Source organism: Salmo salar, chromosome 11 (assembly GCF_965601325.2).
Source record: "Salmo salar chromosome 11, fSalSal1, whole genome shotgun sequence".
In the NCBI taxonomy this organism is placed as follows: domain Eukaryota; kingdom Metazoa; phylum Chordata; class Actinopteri; order Salmoniformes; family Salmonidae; genus Salmo; species Salmo salar.
The window spans coordinates 76000130-76022556 of record NC_138301.1 but is presented as its reverse complement, the minus strand read 5'-3'; the positions used below and the strand labels follow the sequence as shown (position 1 = coordinate 76022556).

The window sequence follows — 22427 nt, the reverse complement described above, 5'->3', positions numbered from 1 at the left end:
CAAAACTGCACATTTTAGAGTGGCTTTTATTGTCCCCAGCACAAGGTGCTCCTGTGTAATGATCATGCTGTTTAATCAGCTTCTTTATATGCCACACCTGTCAGGTGCATGGATTATCTTGGCAAAAAAGAAATGCTCACTACCAGGGATGTAAAAAATAAAATTGTGGACAAAACTTGAAAGAAATAAGCTTTTGGAACATTTCTGGGATCTTTTATTTCAGCTCATGAAACATGGGACCAACACTTTACATGTTGCATTTATATATTTGTTCAGTGTAAAAACAGGTAAGATTAGCATTCCTGCAACATTATTTTGTTTAAATATAATTTGATCCAAGCTAAATTAAGCTAATTGATTGCATCCAAATTAGCCATATTAATGTATAGGATAACATTCAATAAATATAATACCTAACATACAATTTTGGACGAAAGAAATTGTAAAAAGCCACCCACGGACCCCCCACGCCAATCCAAACCTAACAACGAGTATACAGTATCAGTTCTCTATGTCTGACAAGTAGTACGGAGCTGCGGTTTGGAGTATTGTTTCTTCATCCTATGTAATGAATTCTCAGTTCATTTAGTGATTTCTTTCCTCTGTTCAGTGAAATTAGTCATTCAAGTTGTTAGGTTGATGTCCCAGCCGACATCCTGATATTACCAGGTTCTGACCACTTGACGGTGTTGTTCCTGCCATTAAGTGATAAAAAGATATAATCCCCCACCTTCCCCCAAGCATTACAAGCATTTCGCTACAACCGCAATAACATCTTCTAAATATGTGTATGTGACCAATTACATTTGAGTTGATCGGGGCGGCAGGTAGCCTAGTGATTACAGCGTTGGGACAGTAACCCGAAAGGTTGCTAGATTGAATCCCTGAGCTGACAAGGTAAAAATCTGTCATTCTGCCCCTGAACAAGGCAGTACCCCACTGTTCCTAGGCCGTCATTGTAAATTAGAATTTGTTCTTAACTGACTTGCCTAGTTAAATAAAGGTTATATATAAACATTTAAATTAAATAAACCAGTTAAAGGGATAATTCACCCAAATTATTAAATTACATTTTGGTTTCCTTACCCTGTAAACAGTCTATGGAGAAGATGACAACAACCCATTCAAATCCAATTCAAGTCAATGGTACCTATATTACCATTTTTGCGCTTCATTTCCAAATCATCCACAAGTAACATCATTGAGTTAAACAATACATTTTTTGATAATTTAAGATGATTTGAAAATGAAGCGTAATAATGCTAATATATGTACCAATGACTTGCAATGGATTTGTACAAAAATGCAAAAAAGATAGCAATTGAAACAGTGGCCAACAAAACCAAAGCATGGGTTACTGTCAAACCTTGTCAAGGGTAAGGAAACCAATGTAATTTTGTAATTTGGGCGAAGTATCCCTTAACTTCTATGGGCTAGGTGGGACGTCAGCGTCCCACTCTATTCAACAGCCAGTGGAAGAGCGTGGCGCGAAATACAAAACCTCAAAAATGCTATAATTTCAATATTTCAAACATACGACTATTTTACACCATTTGAAAGATAAGACTCTCGTTAATCTAACCACATTGTCCGATTTCAAAAAGGCGTTACAGCGAAAGCAAAACATTAGATTATGTTAGGAGAGTACATAGACACAAATAACCACACAGCCATTTTTCAAGCAAGCATATATGTCACAAAAACCCAAAACACAGCTAAATGCAGCACTAACCTTTGATGATCTTCATCAGATGACACTCCTAGGACATTATGTTATACAATACATGCATGTTTTGTTCAATCAAGTTCATATTTATATCAAAAAACAGCTTTTTACATTGGCATGCGATGTTCAGAAATTGTATTCCCATCGAAAACTTCCGGTGAATTTACTAAATTACTCATGATAAACGTTGCAAAATACATCAATTAATTTAAGAATTATAGATACAGAACTCCTTTATGCAATCGCTATGTCAGATTTTAAAATAGCTTTTCGGCAAAAGCACATTTTGCAATATTCTGAGTACATAGCTCAGCCATCACGGCTAGCTAATTTGACACCCGCCAAGTTCGGGGCTCACTAAACTCAGAATTAGTATTAGAAAAATTTGATTACCTTTGCTGTTCTTCGTCAGAATGCACTCCCAGGACTTACTTCCACAACAAATGTTGTTTTTGTTCCAAATAAGCCATAGTTATGTGCAAATACCTCCGTTTTGTTCGTGCGTTCAGGTCACTATCCAAAGGGTAACGCGCGAGTGCATTTCGAGACAAAAAAATTCAAAATGTTCCATTACCGTACTTAGAAGCATGTCAAACGCTGTTTAAAATCTATTTTTCTCGTAAAATAGCAATAATATTCCAACCGGACAATAGTGTATTCATTCAAAGAACAAAATAAAAAATGGCGAGGTCTCGTGAACGCGCATATCCAATCTTTGAGTCACCTGGCAGTCCACTGACAAACTGTGCTCCTGTACTCTGCCCAGAGACATGAGACGCCTCAATCCACTTTCTGAACGCTTTAGAGAGCCAAAGGAAGCCTTAGAAAGTGCTACATAACCCCACAGGCACTGTAGTTTCGATAGAGAAGCAAAAGGAGAACTACAAATTCGCAGACAGGCCACTTCCTGCTTGGAATTTTCTTAGGTTTTTGCCTGCCATATGAGTTCTGTTATACTCACAGACACCATTCAAACAGTTTTAGAAACTTCAGAGTGTTTTCTATCCAAATCTACTAATAATATGCATATTCTCGTTTCTGGGCAAGAGTAGTAACAAGTTTAAATCGGGTACGTTTTTTATCCGGCCGTGAAAATACTGCCCCCTATCCCAGACAGGTTAAACAATCTTCCAACTTTTTTCACCTAATAACAGGAACAGCAACATCTAGTGGTCAGAACCTGGTAATATCAGAATGCAGGATGAGGCATGAAGCTAACAACTTCAATGACTAATTTCTCTGAATGGGGAAAACACCATCACCAAATTCACTGGGAATCTAATACAAAGCATGAAGAATCAATATTTTCAAGCCGCAACTCCATAGTACATGTCAAACATAGAGAACTGATACTATAAAGTGCATTCGGAAAGTATTCAGACCCCTTCCCCTTTTCCACATTTTGTTACGTTACAGCCTATTTCTAAAATTCATTCAATTCAATTTTTCCTCATCGATCTACACACAATACCACATAATGACAAAGCAAAATACGTATTTTTTAAAACATGTTTGCAAATGTATATTACATTTTAAACTGAAATTCCTTATTTACATAAGTATTCAGACCCTTTGCTATGAGACTTGAAACTGAGCTCAGGTGCATCCTGTTTCCATTGAGCATCCTTGGGATGTTTCTAGAACTTGACTGGAGTGTACATGTGGTAAATTCAATTGATTAGACATGATTTGGAAAGGCACCCACCTGTCTATATAAAGGTCCCACAGTTGACAGTGCATGTTAAGAGCAAAAACTAAGCCATGAGGTTGATTGAAGGTCCCCAACAACATAGTGGCCTTCATTATTCTTAAATGGAAGAAGTTTGGAACCACCAAGACTCTTCCTAGAGCTGGCCGACCAGCCAAACTCAGCAATCGGGGGAGAAGGGCCTTTTTCAGGGAGGTGACCAAGAACCCGATGGTCACTCTGACAGAGGTCCAGAGTTCCTCTGTGGAGATGGGAAAACTTTCCAGATGGACAACCATCTCTGTAGTACTCCACCAATCAGGCCTTTATGGTAGAGTGGTCAGACAACGCCACTCCTCAGTAAAAGGCACATGACAGCCGGCTTGGATTTTGCCAAAAGCGACCTAAAGGACTCTCAGACTATGAGAAACAAGATTCTCTGGTCTGATGAAAACAATATTGCACTCTTTGGCCTGAATGCCAAGCGTCAGATCTGGACAAAACCTGGTACCAGGAGTGAGTAAAGGGTTTGAATACTTATGTAAATGTGGTATAAAAACCTGTTTTTGTTTTGTCATTATGGGGTATTGTGTGTAGATTGATGAAAAACAATTTAATCAATTTTAGAATAAGGCTGTAACATAACAAAATGTGGAAAAAGTCAAGAGGTCTGAATACTTCCAAAATGCACTGCAAATTTATTGAATATTATATGAATCCTATACACTAAATTGCCAATTTGGATGCAATCAATTATCTTAATTTCTCAGAGATAAATTATATTTCAACAAAATAATGTTGCAAAAATGCTAATCTTATCTGTTTCTAACAACAGAAATGATTTCAGAATAATCTGAGATGCTGGGTGACAAAATTTTCTTTCTTGTCCTTTTTGAGTTGAAACAAGGATTAGACAGAACTGGTCCTAGACCTGTTCTAAGAGGTAGGGCACCATCTCCCTTCTGCCACCTACCATGTCCAGTAGCTGAGCTCTGAGCTGACCGGCGGTGTCTTCACTGCGCTCTGCCCGGTGTTTCTGGGCCCGCGTAGCCCTCTTCAGGGCCTCTTTGTCGGACTCCGCCTGAAGTTTCAGACCCCGCAGCTGCTCCAGCAGGTGATCCATCTCTCCCTGCTGCTGGTTGGCTGCACGCTCCAAGTTCTTTACCAATCAGAAAGAAGTGGATAAAAAACAGGAAGACATTTTTTTGCAGAGCCTAAAACTAACAATACATTTTGTATGCAAAGAAAAATAAAAAAAATAAGTGAGCCTCCACCACCAATCTCCTGCCCCATTCCCCCAACCCCACGTCTCCCTACAACCACCCACCTCCTGCCCCCCTCCTGGAAACCATGTTTTCAACCCTTTCCCATCCCCCCAGTACCCCTTACCCCTTGGGCCTGAAAGCAAAAATATATATAATAATGAAAATAGGTAAATACTGTATATTTTGTTTATATGTTTGGGCTTTATAGATTGTTTATTTGTATGTGTTGGGCTTTAGCTGAGATTATTCTTTACATAGTCAAGTGTACTTTTTCAGGCCTCAATTATTTTTTGACATTCATTCTCGCTGTCGATAATTCTAAAGTTATAACTTCTAATAGTAACTGTATTCACTGGCGAATTGGGAGAGAGTGAGATGATTGCCATCTAAGAGCCAACATCTTTTTTTGCGGCAGTGCTACCTGGCAGCAGTAATCGTCTCTCTGATTTATTGTGAGATTCAAGGAGCTATCATCGTTAAGTAACATAGTAGATGCAAAGAACTGAATATTTACATTCATGCACTTCTAAATTAATTTTGTAACTTTGTCCCAGAAGGGCACTCCTACATCATATGAAGGAATGTGCCTACCTGATTTAGGGGACACAGTGAACAGTACTTCGTAAAATGTTTCCTTAAATATAGTCAGTGAACAAACTTAAAATGTATAAGTAGATGGTTCGGATTACAGGATGCCAAGGGCATATTTTTCCATATTCTGTTCCAGGTTAAGGGTTCATTCATATTCACTTGCATCTGTGAACCATACTTTTTTAATGGCTAGCTCAGAATATGAGCTTTCCAAAAGTTCTTAAATATTGCAGTCCTTTGGGAGCCCAAATAATTTTTAAATAAATCCAAATCATTGGATGGTTCCGTAGTTGGGATGCCCAAGGGACTCCATAGGCCAGCATAGCTGACCTAAGTTGTAAGTATAGTAAAAAGGAGTTGCCTGGTAATGTGTACTGAATGTGTCTTTCAAATCTTGAAATGTTCTCAAACCATTACTTTCCATCAGAAGAGGCTGCTGAGGGGAGTACGGCTCATAATAATGGCTGGAATGGAGTGAATGGAATCAAACACGTGTTTGATATAATTCCATTAACTCCATTTGGGTCATTATTATGAGCTGTCCTCCCCCAGCAGCTTCCACTGCTGTCCATGACATTGGCAAGGATACTGATTCCACGTTTGGACAATTGGGAGGGATGCAAAACGCTGCACTCCAGACCTCAAGGCATTATTGTGAAATATTGGAGTATGGGCATGCCATTTTGATTCCCAGTTAAGTAGTTTAAAAATTGTAATGGATTTTTTCCCCCAATAGCCAGAAGGGGGAGGCAAAAATACAGAAATTGAGCCGTGGAAATACAATGCATTCGGAAAGTATTCAGACCCCTTGACTTTTTCCACATTTTGTAGTAAGAGCCTTATTCTAAAATGGATTAAATTGAATATAGAAATGTTTGCAGATGTAATAAAAATGTAAAACTGAAATACAACATTTACATAAGTATTCAGACCCTTTACTCAGTACTTGTTGAAGGACTTTTGGCAGCGATTACAGCCTCAAATCTTCTTGGGTATGACGCTACAACCTTCGCACACCTGTATTTGTGGAGTTTCTCAAATTCTTCTCTGCAGATCCTCTCAAGCTCTGTCAGGTTGGATGGGGAGCGTCACTGCAAAGCTATTTTGAAGTTTCTCCAGAGATGTTCCATCAGGTTCAAGTCTGGGCTCTGACTGGGCCACTCAAGGACATTCAGAGACTTGTCCCGAAGCCACTCTTGCTTTGTCTTGGCTGTGTATGTAGGTTTTTTGTTCTATTGGAAGGTAAACCTTCACCCCAGTCTGAGGTTCTGAGCGCTCTGGAGCAGGTTTTCATTAAGGATCTCTTTGCACTTTGCTCCATTCATCTTTCCCTTGATCCTGACTAGCCTCCCAGTCACTGAAAAACACCCCCACAGCATGATGCTTCCACCACCATGCTTCACCGTAGGGAGGGTGCCAGATTTCCTCCAGATGTAATGCTTGGCATTCAAGCCCAAGAGTTTAATCTCGGTTTCATCAGACCAGAGAATCTTGTTTCTCATGGTCTGAGAGTCTTTAGGTGCCTTTTGGCAAACTCCAAGCGGGCTGTCATGTACCTTTTTACTGAGGTGTGGATACCATCTGGCCACTCTACCATAAAAGCCTGATTGGTGGAGTGATGCAGAGATGGTTGTCCTGGAAGGTTTTCCCATCTCCACAGAGGAACTCTGGACCTCTGGTCAGAACTCCTTTATGCAATCGCGGTGTCCGATTTTAAAATAGCTTTTCGGTGAAAGCACATGATGCAATATTCTGAGTAGATAGCCCGGCCATCACAGGCTAGCTATTTTGACACCCACCAAGTTTGGTACTCACCAAACTCAGATTTACTATAAGAAAAATTGGATTACCTTTGCTGTTCTTCGTCAGAATGCACTCCCAGGACTTCTACTTCAACAACAAATGTTGGTTTGGTTCCAAATAATCCATAGTTATATCCAAATAGCGGCGTTTTGTTGTGCGTTCAAGACACTATCCGAAGGGTAACGAAGGGTGACGCACCGGGACATATCGTGACAAAAAAATTCAAAATATTCCATTACCGTACTTCGAAGCATGTCAAACGCTGTTTAAAATACATTTTTATGCGATTTTTCTCGTAAAATAGCGATAATATTCCGACCGGGAGTCGTTGTTTTCGTTCAAAGACTGAAAATGTAAAATGTACTCTTCACGTGCACGTGTGCGCCCGTCTCATTGTTCTCAGATCGACCACTATCCAATTGCGCTACTATTTTTCAGCCATGGACTGCAAAGTCATCATTCAACGTTCTGGCACCTTCTGAGAGCCTATGGGAGCCTTAGAAAGTGTCACGTTACAGCAGAGATCCTCTGTATTCAATAAAGAGGGTATAGAAGGCCAAGAAATGGTCATAGAGAGCACTTCCTGTTTGGAATCTTCTCAGGTTTTGGCCTGCCATATGAGTTCTGTTATACTCACAGACACTATTCAAACAGTTTTAGAAACTTTAGGGTGTTTTCTATCCAAATCAAACAATTATATGCATATTCTAGTTTCTGGGCAGGAGTAATAAACAGATTAAAATCGGGTACGTTTTTTTATCCGGCCGTGAAAATACTGCCCTTTATCCATAACAGGTTAAGGTTTCGAGGCTGACGTTTGGCAACTCGAACCTTCAGCTCCCTCCACAGATTTTATATGGGATTAAGGTCTGGAGACTGGTTAGGCCACTCCAGGACCTTAATGTGCTTCTTCTTGAGCCACTCCTTTGTTTCCTTGGCCGTGTGTTTTGGATCATTGTCATGCTGGAATACCCATCCACGACCCATTTTCAATGCCCTGGCTGAGGGAAGGAGGTTCTCACCCAAGATTTGACGGTACATGGCCCCGTCCATCGTCCCTTTGATGCGGTGAAGTTGTCTGTCCTCTTAGCAGAAAAATACCCCCAAACCATAATGTTTCCACCTCCATGTTTGACGGTGGGGATGGTGTTCCTGGGGTCATAGGCAGCATTCCTACTCCTCCAAACACGGCGAGTTGAGTTGATGCCAAAGAGCTCCATTCTGGTCTCATCTGACCACAACACTTTCACCAGTTGTCCTCTGAGTCATTCAGATGTTCATTGGCAAACTTCAGACGGGCATGTATATGTGCTTTCTTGAGCAGGGGGACCTTGCGGGCACTGCAGGATTTCAGTCCTTCACGGCGTAGTGTGTTATACAATTGTTTTCTTGGTGACTATGGCCCCAGCTGCCTTGAGATCATTGGCAAGATCCTCCCGTGTAGTTCTGGGCTGATTCCTCATCGTTCTCATGATCATTGCAACTCCACGAGGTGAGATCTTGCATGGAGCCCCAGGCCGAGGGAGATTGAGAGTTCTTTTGTGTTTCTTCCATTTGCGAATAATCGCACCAACTGTTGTCACCTTCTCACCAAGCTGCTTGACGATGGTCTTTTGGCCCATTCCAGCCTTGTGTAGGTCTACCATCTTGTCCCTAACATCCTTGGAGAGCTCTTTGGTCTTGGCCATGGTGGAGAGTTTTTAATCTGATTGATTGGTTGCTTCTGTGGACAGGTGTCTTTTATACAGGTAACAAACTGAGATTAGGAGCACTCCCTTTAAGAGTGTGCTCCTAATCTCAGCTCATTACCTGTATAAAAGACACCTGGGAGCCAGAAATCTTTCTGATTGAGAGGGAGTCAAATACTTATTTCCCTCATTAAAATGCAAATCAATTTATAACATTTTTTACATACGTTTTTCTGGATTTTTGTGTTGTTTTTCTGTCTCTCACTGTTCAAATAAACCTACCATTAAAATTATAGACTGATCATTTCTTTGTCAGTGGGCAAATGTACAAAATCAGCAGGGGATCAAATACTTTTTTCCCTCACTGTATGTAGCGAGGGCCAGCCGACTAGAGCATACAGGTCGCAGTGGTGGGTGGTATAAGGCGCTTTGGTAACAAAACAGATGGCACTGTAATAGACTGCATCCAATTTGCTGAGTAGAGTATTGGAAGCTATTTTGTAGATGACATCGCCGAAGTCGAGGATCGGTAGGATAGTCAGTTTTACTGGGGTAAGTTTGGCGGCATGAGTGAAGGAGGCTTTGTTGCGAAATAGAAAGCCGATTCTAGATTTGATTTTGGATTGGAGATGTTTGATATGAGTCTGGAAGGAAAGATTACAGGGACTCTGCAACTATATTCAATGTGCAGGACAAATTAAGAAGGCTATGATTAAGAAGTTGGAGCTCTTCTCGGTCTGTATTAACAAGGACAACACACAGGTCTTTCCACCATTGTATGAATTTTTGTGTGCAAATGAACTCAAGCTTACGAACAACGTCAAATGTGACACAGCGAAGCACCTGAGTGAGTTGGGTGTGCAATTACGCAGATACTTTCCCAAAACGGATGAAACAAACAACTGGATTCATTATCCCTTTCATGCCCTGCCTCCAGTCCACTTACCGATATCTGAACAAGAGAGATTGAAATTCCAACAAGCGGTTCTGTGAAAATTGAATTTAACCAGAAGCCACTACCAGATTTCTGGATTGGGCTGCGCTCAGAGTATCCTGCCTTGACAAATCGCACTGTTAAGACACTGATGCCCTTTGCAACCACGTACCTATGTGAGAGTGGATTCTCGGCCCTCACTAGCATGAAAACTAAATACAGGCACAGACTGTGTGTGGAAAATGATTTAAGACTGAGACTCGAATACAACCCAACATTGAAAAGTTATATGCATCCTTTCAAGCATACCCATCTCATTAACCTGTGGTGAGTTATTCACAGTTTTCGATGAACAAATAAGGTTTTATATGTAAGATGGTAAAATAAAGAGCAAAATTATTGATTATTATTATATTATTATTTGTGCCCTAGTCCTATAAGAACTCTTTGTTACTTCCCACGAGCCGGGCTGTGACAAAAACTCACACTCATTCTTATGTTTAATACATTTATCTTATAGTGTGTGTGTGGCAGGCTTTCATTCTTATGTTTAATAAATGTATCGTATAGTGTGTGTGTGGCAGGCTTACAATGATGGCAAAAAACAACATTTGAGAGTGCGCTGACACTGGTGCTAGAGGGGGTACACAGCTGGTTGTTGAATGCTTGAAGGGGTACGGGACTATAAAAAGTTTGAGAACCACTGGTCTAGATAAAGTAAGATAATGATATGACGTGATCTGTAGAATTGCATGGGCCAGCGTCTCCATAGACAAAAATAGCAGAGTTGAGATCACCTTAACTGCTACTCACAGAGCAGGTATGGCCTGTTATTACTAAGGCCAAGTCCCATATGTTCCAACACCGACAAAAGATATGACCATTCTAGTCTATCAAAAGCTGTTCCTGCATCGAAAGATAAACCTGTCAAGGAGCTTTGTTTTCTGATAAAGCAAGTAAGATATGTACTGTAATAGATGACAGAAGTTATAGGTTATATGAGGATAATAATTTAACAAACCTGCTTTGGTCCAGATGTACTAATTTGGGTAAGTAAGTTTCGAGACTGTATGACACAATCTTAGAAAATAGTTTAATATCTGTTACCTTTCTTTAATAAAAATGTTAACAGTGCTGTATTTACTTGCATCTCTTCCAAATTGACCTTTGTGAATGGATGTGTTCATCATTTCAAGTAACAGTGGCCCTAATTGGTTCCAAAATTTTTAATAGACCTCAGGAGGAATACCGTCACAACCAATTGATTTGCCTTTTTTCATGTTATCCAATGCCCTTTTGAGTTCATGGAGAGTATTTGGGCTCCTAGCAAGCTGGCTTCCTCAGTTGCGAGAGAAGGAGTTGTTATATCTTTTAAAAAGGACTCAATCTGGCTTGGTGTGGATTTACAATCAGAGGTGTACAATTCTTTATAGAAATGGGAGAATCTTTGGTTCATGACCTGATTCAGATTCAATAGTTGCAATATCCGCTAATTGATGACTGGGTGGACTACCATGGAAGTAATGGTTGAGTCCAACTGGATGATGGCAAATTCTGCTCTCTGTCGTATTAATAGATTTTGTTCCATCTTGACTTTGAAGAGAGTAGTCGCTACCTGGTCTGGAAAAAGTGTTTGTTGGGAGCGCTCTAATGTTAACAAATTTTCCAATTCTGATATCTTCTTTAATTGTGATATATTCAGGCCAGATGCAAATGCAGTTGCATTGATTTTAATAAAACCTTTGATATCGACTGAATTTTTGTTAATCATTATGAATTCTTGTTAATTATTATGAATTCATTAAATTCAGTTTGAAATTGTTCACATAAAGTAGGATTTTATAGTAAGGAAACAAAGCGCCATCTTGTGGATATTGAGATTCAGACATTTGCATCTGGCAGTAATAAGCACGATGATCAGATAGCCTTATATGTCAAATTTCTATTTTCTTGATTAAAGAAAATAGAGTAGTAGATAATACTACGAAATCGATTCAGGAGAATGTTTTGTGCCCGTTTTAATAGAAAGTGTACTCTTTAGCTTTAGGGTTATGAGCTCGCCAGGCATCAATGAGGTTATAATCATGGAGAATATGTTGCAGTCTTGGTAGCCTGTGGACTGTAGTTGGTCTTATTAGATTTGTCCCGCATGTGTGTCCCAATAACCAGTTGGAATTCAGTTAATTCTAACAATATGCTGTCCAGAGAATCAAAAAATGAAAGATTAGTGATGCACCAATTTGACATTTTTGAACCAATATTTTCCTTGCCAAAAAAAACGATACCGATAACCGATATAAACTTTTCCCCCAGCTTTTTAAGCATTCTAGTACAGTTAAATAATTAACACACACACGGACGCAGTGGTCTAAGGCACTGCATCTCAGTGCACGAGGCATCACTACAGTCCCTGGTTCAAATCCAGGCTGTATCACATCCGGCCATGATTGGGAGTCCCATAGGCCGGCGCACAATTGGCCCAGCGTTGTCCGGGTTTGTCCGTCATTGTAAATAAGAATTTGTTCTTTACTGACTTACCTAGTTAAATAAAGGTTACACACACACACACACACACACACACACACACACACACACACACACACACACACACACACACACACACACACACACACACACAAAAAAGTTATTTTGTTGGCATTTACGTATGTCCCCATTACCAGTAAAACATAATCAAAACCTATTTCTTTCACTTACTTGCTGTGCTGTTTCGTTGTTCATTTGTTTCATTCTCTACCAGGATTTCATCATACATGTCAAGCAGTGAAGTTTCAGCTGTCTGTCCGTGGCCTCTCTTCCTCAGTGCGCACTGTCACTGTGTCCGTTTCCATCTTGTCCAGCTGTGTATGTAACATTTCACGTAAACCCTGTTTCTTGTCTGCATCGAAGTAGCGGTCCTTGTACATAGCATCGAGCATGATGGTGAAACAGTAAAGAGAGAATGCCACCGAATCGCTTGTTCACAGCCAGTGTCGGCAGTTTTGTTGAGCAGGCATTTCAATGCCATGACAGAGGGTATCACGTCTGCTGCAGGCGCAGTTGATGAGCTTATTTCTCCAGTCAGTTGTTTGAATGGAGCTAGCTAGTGTGTTCATGTTTCCAAATTTCAAACATGTTCTCAAATGCCATTGAAATGACAGCAGCGGTATGACAACCAGCACATTCATGAGCATGCAATACGACTTTCCTCAGTACGACATCCTCGACGACCCACTGTGCTATCAGAATCAGCATGCTCATGGGGCTAATATTGCTGGTCCACATGTAAAGTCGTGAAGCTAATAGCAGTGACGCTATTACTGCGCAACTCTGAAAAATAGCGCACTTGGTAGTGTTAACCTGTGCTCGACCAGTCGGCGAAAGCCAACATCACAAACGACAGAGAACGGTTGATTATCAAGGGCAATGAATAAAATTATCTTGGAGTTAATGGATTTCGCCTTTGAGTTGTCCTGCTAAAATGTTCTTACTCTTTCAAATGACTGCTCGACTTATCGACTGCTTGATCCACACAGCAGACATTGTGGGCTAGGTTAGGAATGCTGTGTTGCACGTGTAACGTTATGTAGGTATGCACGGTAGCTTTGACCTCGGCGGTTAAACTAGACATCGGGCCAATGCCGATGTTGGCATTTTTCGCTAATATCGGCCGATTACGATATGTTCACCGATATATTGTGCATCCCTACTTACGATCATATGAATTTGGAGCATACACAGTAATAATGGCAATTTTCTTTCCATTATGGATCCGTTTAAGGAAAGTGATTCTGCCTTCTTGGTCTTCGCCTTTACCAAAGAGAGTGATTGAGTTTCTTATGTATCATTATGATTACACCCTTAGTTTTGTTTGGGGCTGATGAAAAATCAGCCAGCTTGTACAAATGGTTCTCTATTCTATGTGCGTCCTTTATATCAATATGGTTTCTTGCTAGAATATCTAGACAGCTGGAACGCTTGACAGGAATATTAAGACCTTTCCAATTTCACGAGAGAATAGCTAGAGTTGCCATTGTTTTTCTAAAATGTAATTGTTATCTTTATTGTTGAGGATGTCAAATAAAAAGCAGGTTCCCACAGCGAAATTGTTCCCTCTTCCCCCCACTTAACTGTTAATAGGAGGATAGCTGTAGGATCCAATTATTGTCCATTGTTCCTTAATTGGCATGTTGTCATCACTGTGTAAATGTCCTGGACCACAGGTAATATAATTATAACAAGTTCAATGCTCAGCAATAATAGTAATATTGCTCCTTGTACCCAAACATGAGGGGTGTCCTCACTGTCTCATGCTGAGGGCAGCATCATAGCCATAGGCTATTGATAGCATACCTGTATAATGAGCAGGTTATGAGGGTTCCATCTGTCAGCTTGTCCCCTTGTGTGTTGGGTTTGATGTGTTTCTCCAATAAGTCTTAAGCTTCCTTGGCAGAGGATGTGTTGTATTCTGGATGTGTTGTATTCTGGAAGATCAAGATTTGTTTTTACGGGTGGATGAAGCCGCATCTCAGGTTTAGCTTGCATAGCTGGGTTCTCACCTCGTTGTATGTCTACCTCTGTTTTAGCAGTTGGGTACTCAGATCTAGGTAGATGCTGATCCTATTCCCTGCATAGGTTACACCCCGAATTCCGCTGCAAGGCGAACAATTCGCTACTTGACTTCAAAGCTGTGGATCTGTACAATCCTACAGCAAGAGCCGTTGCGGAGTTGACCCGTGCGGTGTGCAATGTTAATCAACAGAATGGGACCCAGCTTCTCCTGCCCAAATAGTTCATACAAAAGATTGCTCATGAAGGAAGTTGGATTTCCCACTTCCACACCAGTTTCAAGTCCTATGACTCACACATTGAATTTACGGGAATGATTTTCCAGTGATTCCGTTTTATCTTTTAGGAGTTTGAATATCCCTTCCAACTAAGCTCGTGCTGTTTCCAGGTCATGGAGTCACACCTCTGTCGCATTGGCTGTCTTCTCAAGACTTTCCACTTCGGTTGAATATGTATCCATTTTAGCAGCGAGCACTCTCAATTATTCATTTACCAGATTTAATTGTAAATCGAGGGCAGAAGTAATCTCCTCATGAACAATCTCTTGTATAGTAGCGGCCAGCTCTTTCTGTTGTCTGGTGTTGACAGCCGCCATGTTCCCACAATTCAATTGTGGAAGGACAAATTCTAGTAGCTGGAGCGTAATAAAGCAACTAATTATTTATTGTCACACAACGAATGTCCCACATCTTAATATTAAGGATCGGTATTGAAAAGTTTTAGGAAAAGTCTTTTAGTTCATAGTAATTTGAAAAAGAAAGCCAAGAAAAGGTCACACGTTTCAATGCATGCCACCTCGCTCCCCCTTACCTTTTTGTCATAATATTTATAGCAGGAATGATCTAATAACTATTTTACTATAAGGCACAGGCAAAGTACATAAGTATAGCGAAATTAAGCTGCAAGTTGAATTGTGTCCAAATGGAAGCCATATAACATGTCACTTTACCTTGATTTGCACAGCAAGGCGGTTGTTGTCGGCCTCTTTGCTGCGTAACTGGCTCTGCAAATGGGCCCGAGTAGACTCCAGTACTTTAGACAGCTCGCCTGTGGTCTTAGCATTCTCCTGGAACAACAACAGAAAGCAAATAAATTATTTGAATCATTCAAATAATGATACATTTGTTGAACACGCTGTTAGTGTGTGAGATGTAAAATACTGCAACTATAGTTCACCTTCTCAGTGTCCATAAGTGTAGTCAGTTGATTAACCTCCCTCTCTTTCTCTTGAAGTTTCAAAACAAGATGCTGTGTGAGGAATGACACAGAAATGTACTTCAGTACAACCTTCTTCTATTCATCAGCCGTCCAATAAGCACAAACCATTTTGAAGAGGACATTTTGGGGATGCATGATTCACCGAATATTTTGTTGACTGACAGTGGCTTATTTAAAGAAACACACCGAGTTTTCTGCCTCTGTGTTCGTCAGCCTCTTCAGAAGTACATCTTTCTGCTCTGAAATCCTCATGGATTCCATCTGTTCAAAAATAAAAAAAACTGCCACCACCACAACAGGTAAAAGTGTAGCTATAAGAGGCCCGTATTTCAAGCCACAACATGATTAGATTGTGAGTTCTAATTGGCTTGCTGCCCCATCCTACTTCCGAACGTCCATGGTTATTCATCATGTGAGCATTTTCACCATGCTGGAAGTTTTTGAAACTTATGGGTTCAAGTAGGGTTAGGGTTCAACATAAGGAAATTCGCTTACTTCGCTAATCATGTTGTGGCCCCAAATCAAGGCCGGTGTTATGGATTAAAGTGAGTTGCTCTACTCTGCTGTAGGTTAGTCTGCCATCTACTGGCATGGATGGTGTACCGGTACCTCACGTCCATGCTGTTCCCTCAGTAGGTGGCGGAGAGTGAGGTTGGTGGACTCAAATGTTTCCAGTTTTTGGAGCAGCAGCTCCTTCTGACGCGCCAGGAATGAAGACTCAGACCCCGACATTCTCTTTTCCAATCAAAATAAAGCATTTCAGATATCAACACCTACTGTATATGTTTGAGGTTACACCTACCATATGTATTTTGAAAGCCTATATTGGTATCTTTGCATGGTTGGGGTCAATTCCAGTTCAATTCAGTCAACTCAGGAAGTTAATTGATAAATGGTCTGTGAATTGTTATTTTAATCCATCCCCTGAATAGAAATGGTATTGACCCCCAAACATGTCTCTGCTGACACTCACACTGGCGCTGGAGCTCCTCATCTTGGTGACGGTTTCTCTCAGGGCTGACACCTGCCTGGCAGCGGCCATCCCATCCATCTCTGCCTCCATCAGCTTCCTGAGCAGGGTATCCTTCTCCAGCTGCATCGACTCCATAGACCTCTCCACTCTGTACGTACAGGGGGGTTATGGCAGACACAACAGGAGAGAGGCAAAGGGACGGAAGATTTTGAATAAGGGGTACAGGAAAGATAATGTTTTATAGTTTTACGTTTATTTAGCTGTATATTATTAAGTAGGACAATTATATTATTTTGCGTGAGTCACTGGGGCCTGTTGACAACTTGTATTGTGCAACTCCTGACAATCAGATTTGATGAAAAACTACCAAATAGGCCATAGTGTGATAGCCTGCTAGGACTGTTTTTGGGTTAAAGGCATCTGAGAATCAAGGCTCATTACAGTCATGAGAAGTTTTACTGGAGTCTGGTCTAGTGGTAGCGCTGCAGACTCCTGACTACACTTACCTGCTGGCGACGGGGTTATGAATCCCACCTAGGCCCTTCCTTTCTGTCTGCCACTCTGTATCTGTTGCCCTCTCTACTTTCTGACTAAGACAATTAAATACAATTTGAATGAACTATGGCTTCAAGTGTGTCTGTCTGGGTCATACCTGCTGGTGCAGTCTGTCTCCTCCAACATCTTCTCCATGGAGTGGCGCAGGCGGGAGTTTTCCCTCTCCGTGACCTCTAGCTCCTTGGACACCTCGGCTAGCTCCTCCTCCTGTTCCTCGATGACCCGCTGGGAGGCGCTCAGCTTCTCCGACTGGCGCTCCAACAGCTGCTCCTTCCTCCGCAGCTCCACCTGCACACATACACAGGCATGTACATACACGCACACTTAGAAGATAAATACATTTATCAATGAGTGAGGGACTAGGGGAACATGTGGAACCGGTCCTAAGGAGAATTAAATGGGAGGGACAGACCTCACTCTTCAACGAGCTGACCTCAGTCATCAGGCTGTCAATCTTCCTCTCGTACTGGTTGATTCGTCCATGCAGCACTTCCTCCTCCTCTGACGACAGGTCGGCCAATCGCAGGGGAGAGTTGGAGGTCTCGGGCTCAGGTAATGGTGTGATCTCCAGGCGATGAGACGGCCCCTAAGACATGGACAGGTTCAGTGACAACAGACCATATGGCTTCTTTTGATCCATTTTATACCATATTAATGAAAGTGTTGATAGGAAAGTATCGATATGAGTGCTTTCATAAGATATTGCTTCAATAAATGCAGTATGAATACACTGCATTAGTGGAGATGAGATAAAAGGAATGAATAGCATGTCAGACCTCCCATTTGTAAGAGGCATCCCGCATTGAGGCCTTCCCAGGCGGTATCCATGGCACCCGTGTCTTCACCTTTGCAGTAGGTCGCAGGTTCCCTCCATCACCCTTGGTCTTACCCTGCAAAGCAGACAGCATGAAACTCAAGGGAGACACATTTAGGCCTACATGTACTGCATTCATGTGCAGGTAAATCCAGCAGTTTTCACACAAGCAGGGTATACAGTATCAGATAGCATAAGAAAAAGGAGTATACATTCAGAAACCTTTGGAAGGTATTCTCCGCTCTTTTTGTATCAGTTCAGCACCTTAGACCCTGAATCAGAACTGCATTGATATGAAATTGAATTAACATTTAATTAACTGTTTCAAATGGGTTTCCCTGAAAAGGGTTTTCCAACCTGTGGTGTCCTGGAAGGGCTCCTGCTCTTCTTCACATGCACGTGCACAGGCGTAGTCTCATTCACATGCACATGTAGGGGCGGTGAGATTGACCGGGTCCTCATTGCTTTTTTCTGTAAAACAGCAATGAGTCAACTAGGCAAAAGCCACAATATAGGCCCACTTTTCTCCCTTAGCATATTAGCCTTTATACTGTTGCCCATCACTACCACACCATCAAACAAACTCAACCAAAGTAATATCAAAGGAGACTTTTTCAAAGGGAGACTGAATCATATGCACTGTTAGGAACAGAGTAAATGGTGCAAAGCAGGACTTGATAAGGACAGATTCCATGGCTCAATCATCAACACAAACATTGGCATGAAAGGAGGAGGAAGTGTAAACAAACAGGTTGGTTGACTGTCCGATGTGAACTGGCAGCTGATATGTAGTGATCATTCATGTCAGTCCTTGTTTACAGTGTAGCCAACACATGGCTGGTGTATAATTTTTTGCCTAATGGGCCTGTCTAACTTGTTAATTTTGTGCAAAATTATAATTATCAGGCTAATAGTGCGGGTCGGTGGGAAAATGGGCCTGTGTGGGGGCCTCGAGGAAAACAATAGGCCATTGTGGGGGCCTCAAGGAAGAAAATGGGCTGGTGTGTTAGAAATACCAGAGACGATTTCTGGTCCCAGTCTGCCCCTGACTAGGATCATATGTCAGAGCAGTAGCAAAAAATATATAATTTTAGGGAATGAAGGCACGGCAGGAGCATACCTTCTGAAGTTAAGAAGGGTTGGTCCTGGTCGGTCCCTGGATAGGAGACCAGATGTTACTGGAAGTGGTGTTGGGGGGCCAGAAGGAGGCACTCTTTCCTCTGGTCAAATAAAAAAATATCCTAATGCCCCAGTGCAGTGATTGGAGACATTGCCCTGTGTAGGGTGCAATCTTTCGGATTGGACATTAAACGGGTGTCCTGACTCACGGTGGTCACTAAAGATCCCATGGCACTTATCGTAGGGGTGTTAACCCCAGTATCCTGGCTAAATTCCTAATCTGGGCCTCATATCATCATGGCCACCTAATCATCCCCAGCTTCCAATTGGCTCATTCCTCTCCCCTGTAACTATTCCCCAGGTCGTTGCTGTAAATGAGAATGTGTTCTTCTCAGTCAACTTACCTGGTAGAATTAGTGTGGTGAACGGAGAGTAGCGAGGAAGGAGAAGAGCAGAGGGAAGATATGTGTTGAGGAAGAATGGTGCCAAGTACAAACCATACTCTGATGGCTCAGAAATTGAACTTGACGAGAGTGAATTGCGTGTGGTGAAGACCTCTGAACCGTGCCCTGATGATCATGCAAAGGATGATTCTGGCACAGTGGGAGTGACATTTTTATAGAAAGTGGATCCCTGACTTTTGGCTGACCCATATCATTTGGGTACTGTTAAATCGGTGAAGGTAGCTCGAAGTGGAATTGTGATTTTCTGTTCTTCTTCCGCCCAGAGGGAGTTGACACTTCGCGTCACACGCTTCGGGACAAGACCTGTGACTTGCTTTGCTCTCCGGAGCAGAGTGCCTTTGAAAAGAGTGATTATTGGGGTGGCGTTAAGTGTTGAGGTGGAGCAACTGAAATGTAAGATTCCCTGTGTCTGTGACACCCGCTGACACAGTGGCGAGCGTGGTGAAACTGAGAAGACACTGTCTGTCCTTTTGAGTTTTGAAGCAAAGTCTTTATCTGACAAAGTCATGGTAGGATATGTCAGTTATCCCATGAGAGCTTTTGTGCCGATCCCACTAAGGTGTATTAGATGCCAAGCGTATGGTCATGTTGCAGCAGTGTGTGGGAGGGAAATTCCGAGATGTGAGAAGTGTGCAGGAGGGCATGGAAAAAAGGAATGTTTAGTATCAGTGGAAAAAACTGTGTTTCAATTGTGGGAGTGCCCATGTTACTGGGGATCAGAAGTGCCGGTGCAAGAGAGATAGGTTGAGGTTGCAATGGTCAGAGTAGAACAGAATGTCACAAAATGTCGTCATAATATATGCACAAACTCACCAAAACTGTTTTGTCTGGGAAGCATGCGGACGCCTTCACACCATCATTAAGTTTGCCGACGACACGACGGTAGTAGGCCTGATCACCGATGACGATGAGCCAGCCTAAAGGGAGGAGGTCAGAGACCTGGAAGTGTGTGCAAGAACAACAACCTCTCCCTCAACGTCAGCAAGACAAAGGAGCTGATTGTGGACGACAGAAAATGTAGGGCCCGAGCACACCCCCACTCACATAGATGAGGCTGTAGTGGAGCAGGTCGAGAGCTTCAAGTTCATCGGTGGACATCACCAAGGATCAATCATGGTCCACACACACCAACAGTCTTGAAGAGGGCACGCCAACACCTCTACCTCCTCAGGAGGCTGAAAGTATTTGGCATGGGCCCTTAGATCCTCAAAAAGTTCTACAGCTGCACCATTGACAGCATCTTCGAAGGCCTGCGTCACTGTTTGGTATGGCAACTGCTTGGCATCCAAACGCTACAGAGGGTAGTTTGTACGGCCCATTACATCACTGGAACCGAGCTCCCGGCTATCCAGGACCTCTATACTGAGGTCGGATGTCTTAGCCGTGTCTGAATCCTGGCTTAGGAAACCACCAAAAACCCTGAAATGTCCATCCCTAACTATAACATTTTCTGCCAAGAGAGAACTGCCAAAGGGGGCGGTGTTGCAATCTACTGCAGAGATAGAACTCTACAGGCTATCTTACTATCCAGGTCTGTACCAAAACAATTCGAGCTTCTACTTCTAAAAATTCACCTTTCGAGAAACTAGTCCCTCACCGTTGCCGCTTGCTATAGACCACCCTCTGCCCCCAGCTGTGTCCTGGACACCATATGTGAATTGATTGCTCCTCATTTATCTTCTGAGCTCGTGCTGCTAGGTGACCTAAACTGGGACATGCTTAACACCCCGACCAATCTACAATCTAAGCTTGATGCCCTCAATCTCACACAAATTATCAATGAACCTACCAGGTACAACCCCAAATCCGTAAACACGGGCACCCTCATAGATGTCATCCTAACTAACTCGCCCTCCAAATACACCTCTGCTGTCTTCAACCAAGATCTCAGCGATCACTGCCTCATTGCCTGCATCCGTAATGGGTCTGCGGTCAAACAACCACCCCTCATCACTGTCAAACGCTCCCTAAAACATTTCTGCGAACAGGCCTTTCTAATTGACCTGGCCGGGGTATCCTGGAATGACATTGACCTCATCCCGTCAGCAGAGGATGCCTGGTTATTCTTCAAAAGTGCCGTCCTCACCATCTTATATAAGTACGCTAGAGGTCGACCGATTAATCGGAATGGCCGATTAATTAGGGCCGATTTCAAGTTTTCATAACAATCGGTAATTGGTATTTTTGGCCACCGATTTTCCTTTTTTTTTTTAAAAACCTTTATTTAACTAGGCAAGTCAGTTAAAGAACACATTCCTATTTTCAATGACGGCCTAGTTAACTGCCTTGTTCAGGGGCAGAACGACAGATTTTTACCTTGTCAGCTTGGGGATGCAACCTTACGTTAACTAGCCCAACGCTCTAACCACCTGCTTTACGTTGCCAAGGTAAGTTGCTAGCTAGCATTAAACTTATCTTATAAAAAAACAATCAATCAATCATAAACACTAGTTAACTACACATGGTTGATGATATTACTAGTTTATCTAGCCTGTCCTGCTTTGCATATAATCGATGTGGTGCGCATTCGCGAAAAAGGACTGTCTTTGCTCCGACGTGTACCTAACCATAAACATCAATGTCTTTCTTAAAATCAATACACAAGTATATATTTTTAAACCTGGATTATTAGTTAATATTGCCTGCTAACATGAATTTCTTTTAACTAGGGAAAATGTGTCACTTCTCTTGCAAAGAGAGTCAGGGTATATGCAGCAGTTTGGGCCGCCTGGCTTGTTGAGAACTGTGAAGACTATTTCTTCCTAACAAAGACAGCAGACTTCGCCAAACGTGGATGATTTAACAAAAGCACATTTGTGAAAAAAAAGCACAATCGTTGCACGACTGTACCTAACCATAAACATCAATGCCTTTCTTAAAATCAATACACAGAAGTATATATTTTTAAACCTGCATATTTAGCTAAAAGAAATCCAGGTTAGCAGGCAATATTAACCTGGTGAAATTGTGTCAGTTCTCTTGCGTTTGTTGCACGCAGAATCAGGGTATACAGAATCTGGCTCG

At 41.9% G+C, this 22427-nt stretch overlaps 1 protein-coding gene across 3 annotated transcripts in view; it reads right to left on the bottom strand.

Moving 5' to 3' along the window:
* The window catches only part of LOC106562833 (outer dense fiber protein 2), a 43058-nt gene that overhangs the window by 6000 nt on the left and 14631 nt on the right, over positions 1–22427 (bottom strand). Inside the window, exons 1-11 of one of the 3 annotated variants that reach the window (XM_014127872.3) lie at positions 20217–22300; positions 18178–18291; positions 17783–17896; positions 17419–17592; positions 17104–17294; positions 16452–16599; positions 16088–16213; positions 15665–15739; positions 15437–15508; positions 15210–15326; positions 4387–4572 (exon numbers count right to left, since the gene is read on the bottom strand). In XM_014127872.3, the coding sequence (XP_013983347.1) occupies positions 4387–4572; positions 15210–15326; positions 15437–15508; positions 15665–15739; positions 16088–16213; positions 16452–16599; positions 17104–17294; positions 17419–17592; positions 17783–17896; positions 18178–18282 (1308 nt within the window). In that variant the 5' untranslated portion in view covers positions 18283–18291; positions 20217–22300. Of the gene's footprint in view, positions 1–4386; positions 4573–15209; positions 15327–15436; positions 15509–15664; positions 15740–16087; positions 16214–16451; positions 16600–17103; positions 17295–17418; positions 17593–17782; positions 17897–18177; positions 18292–20216; positions 22301–22427 lie in introns of those variants that run through there. The other 2 variants (XM_014127869.3, XM_014127873.3) reach the window with 2 other exon arrangements.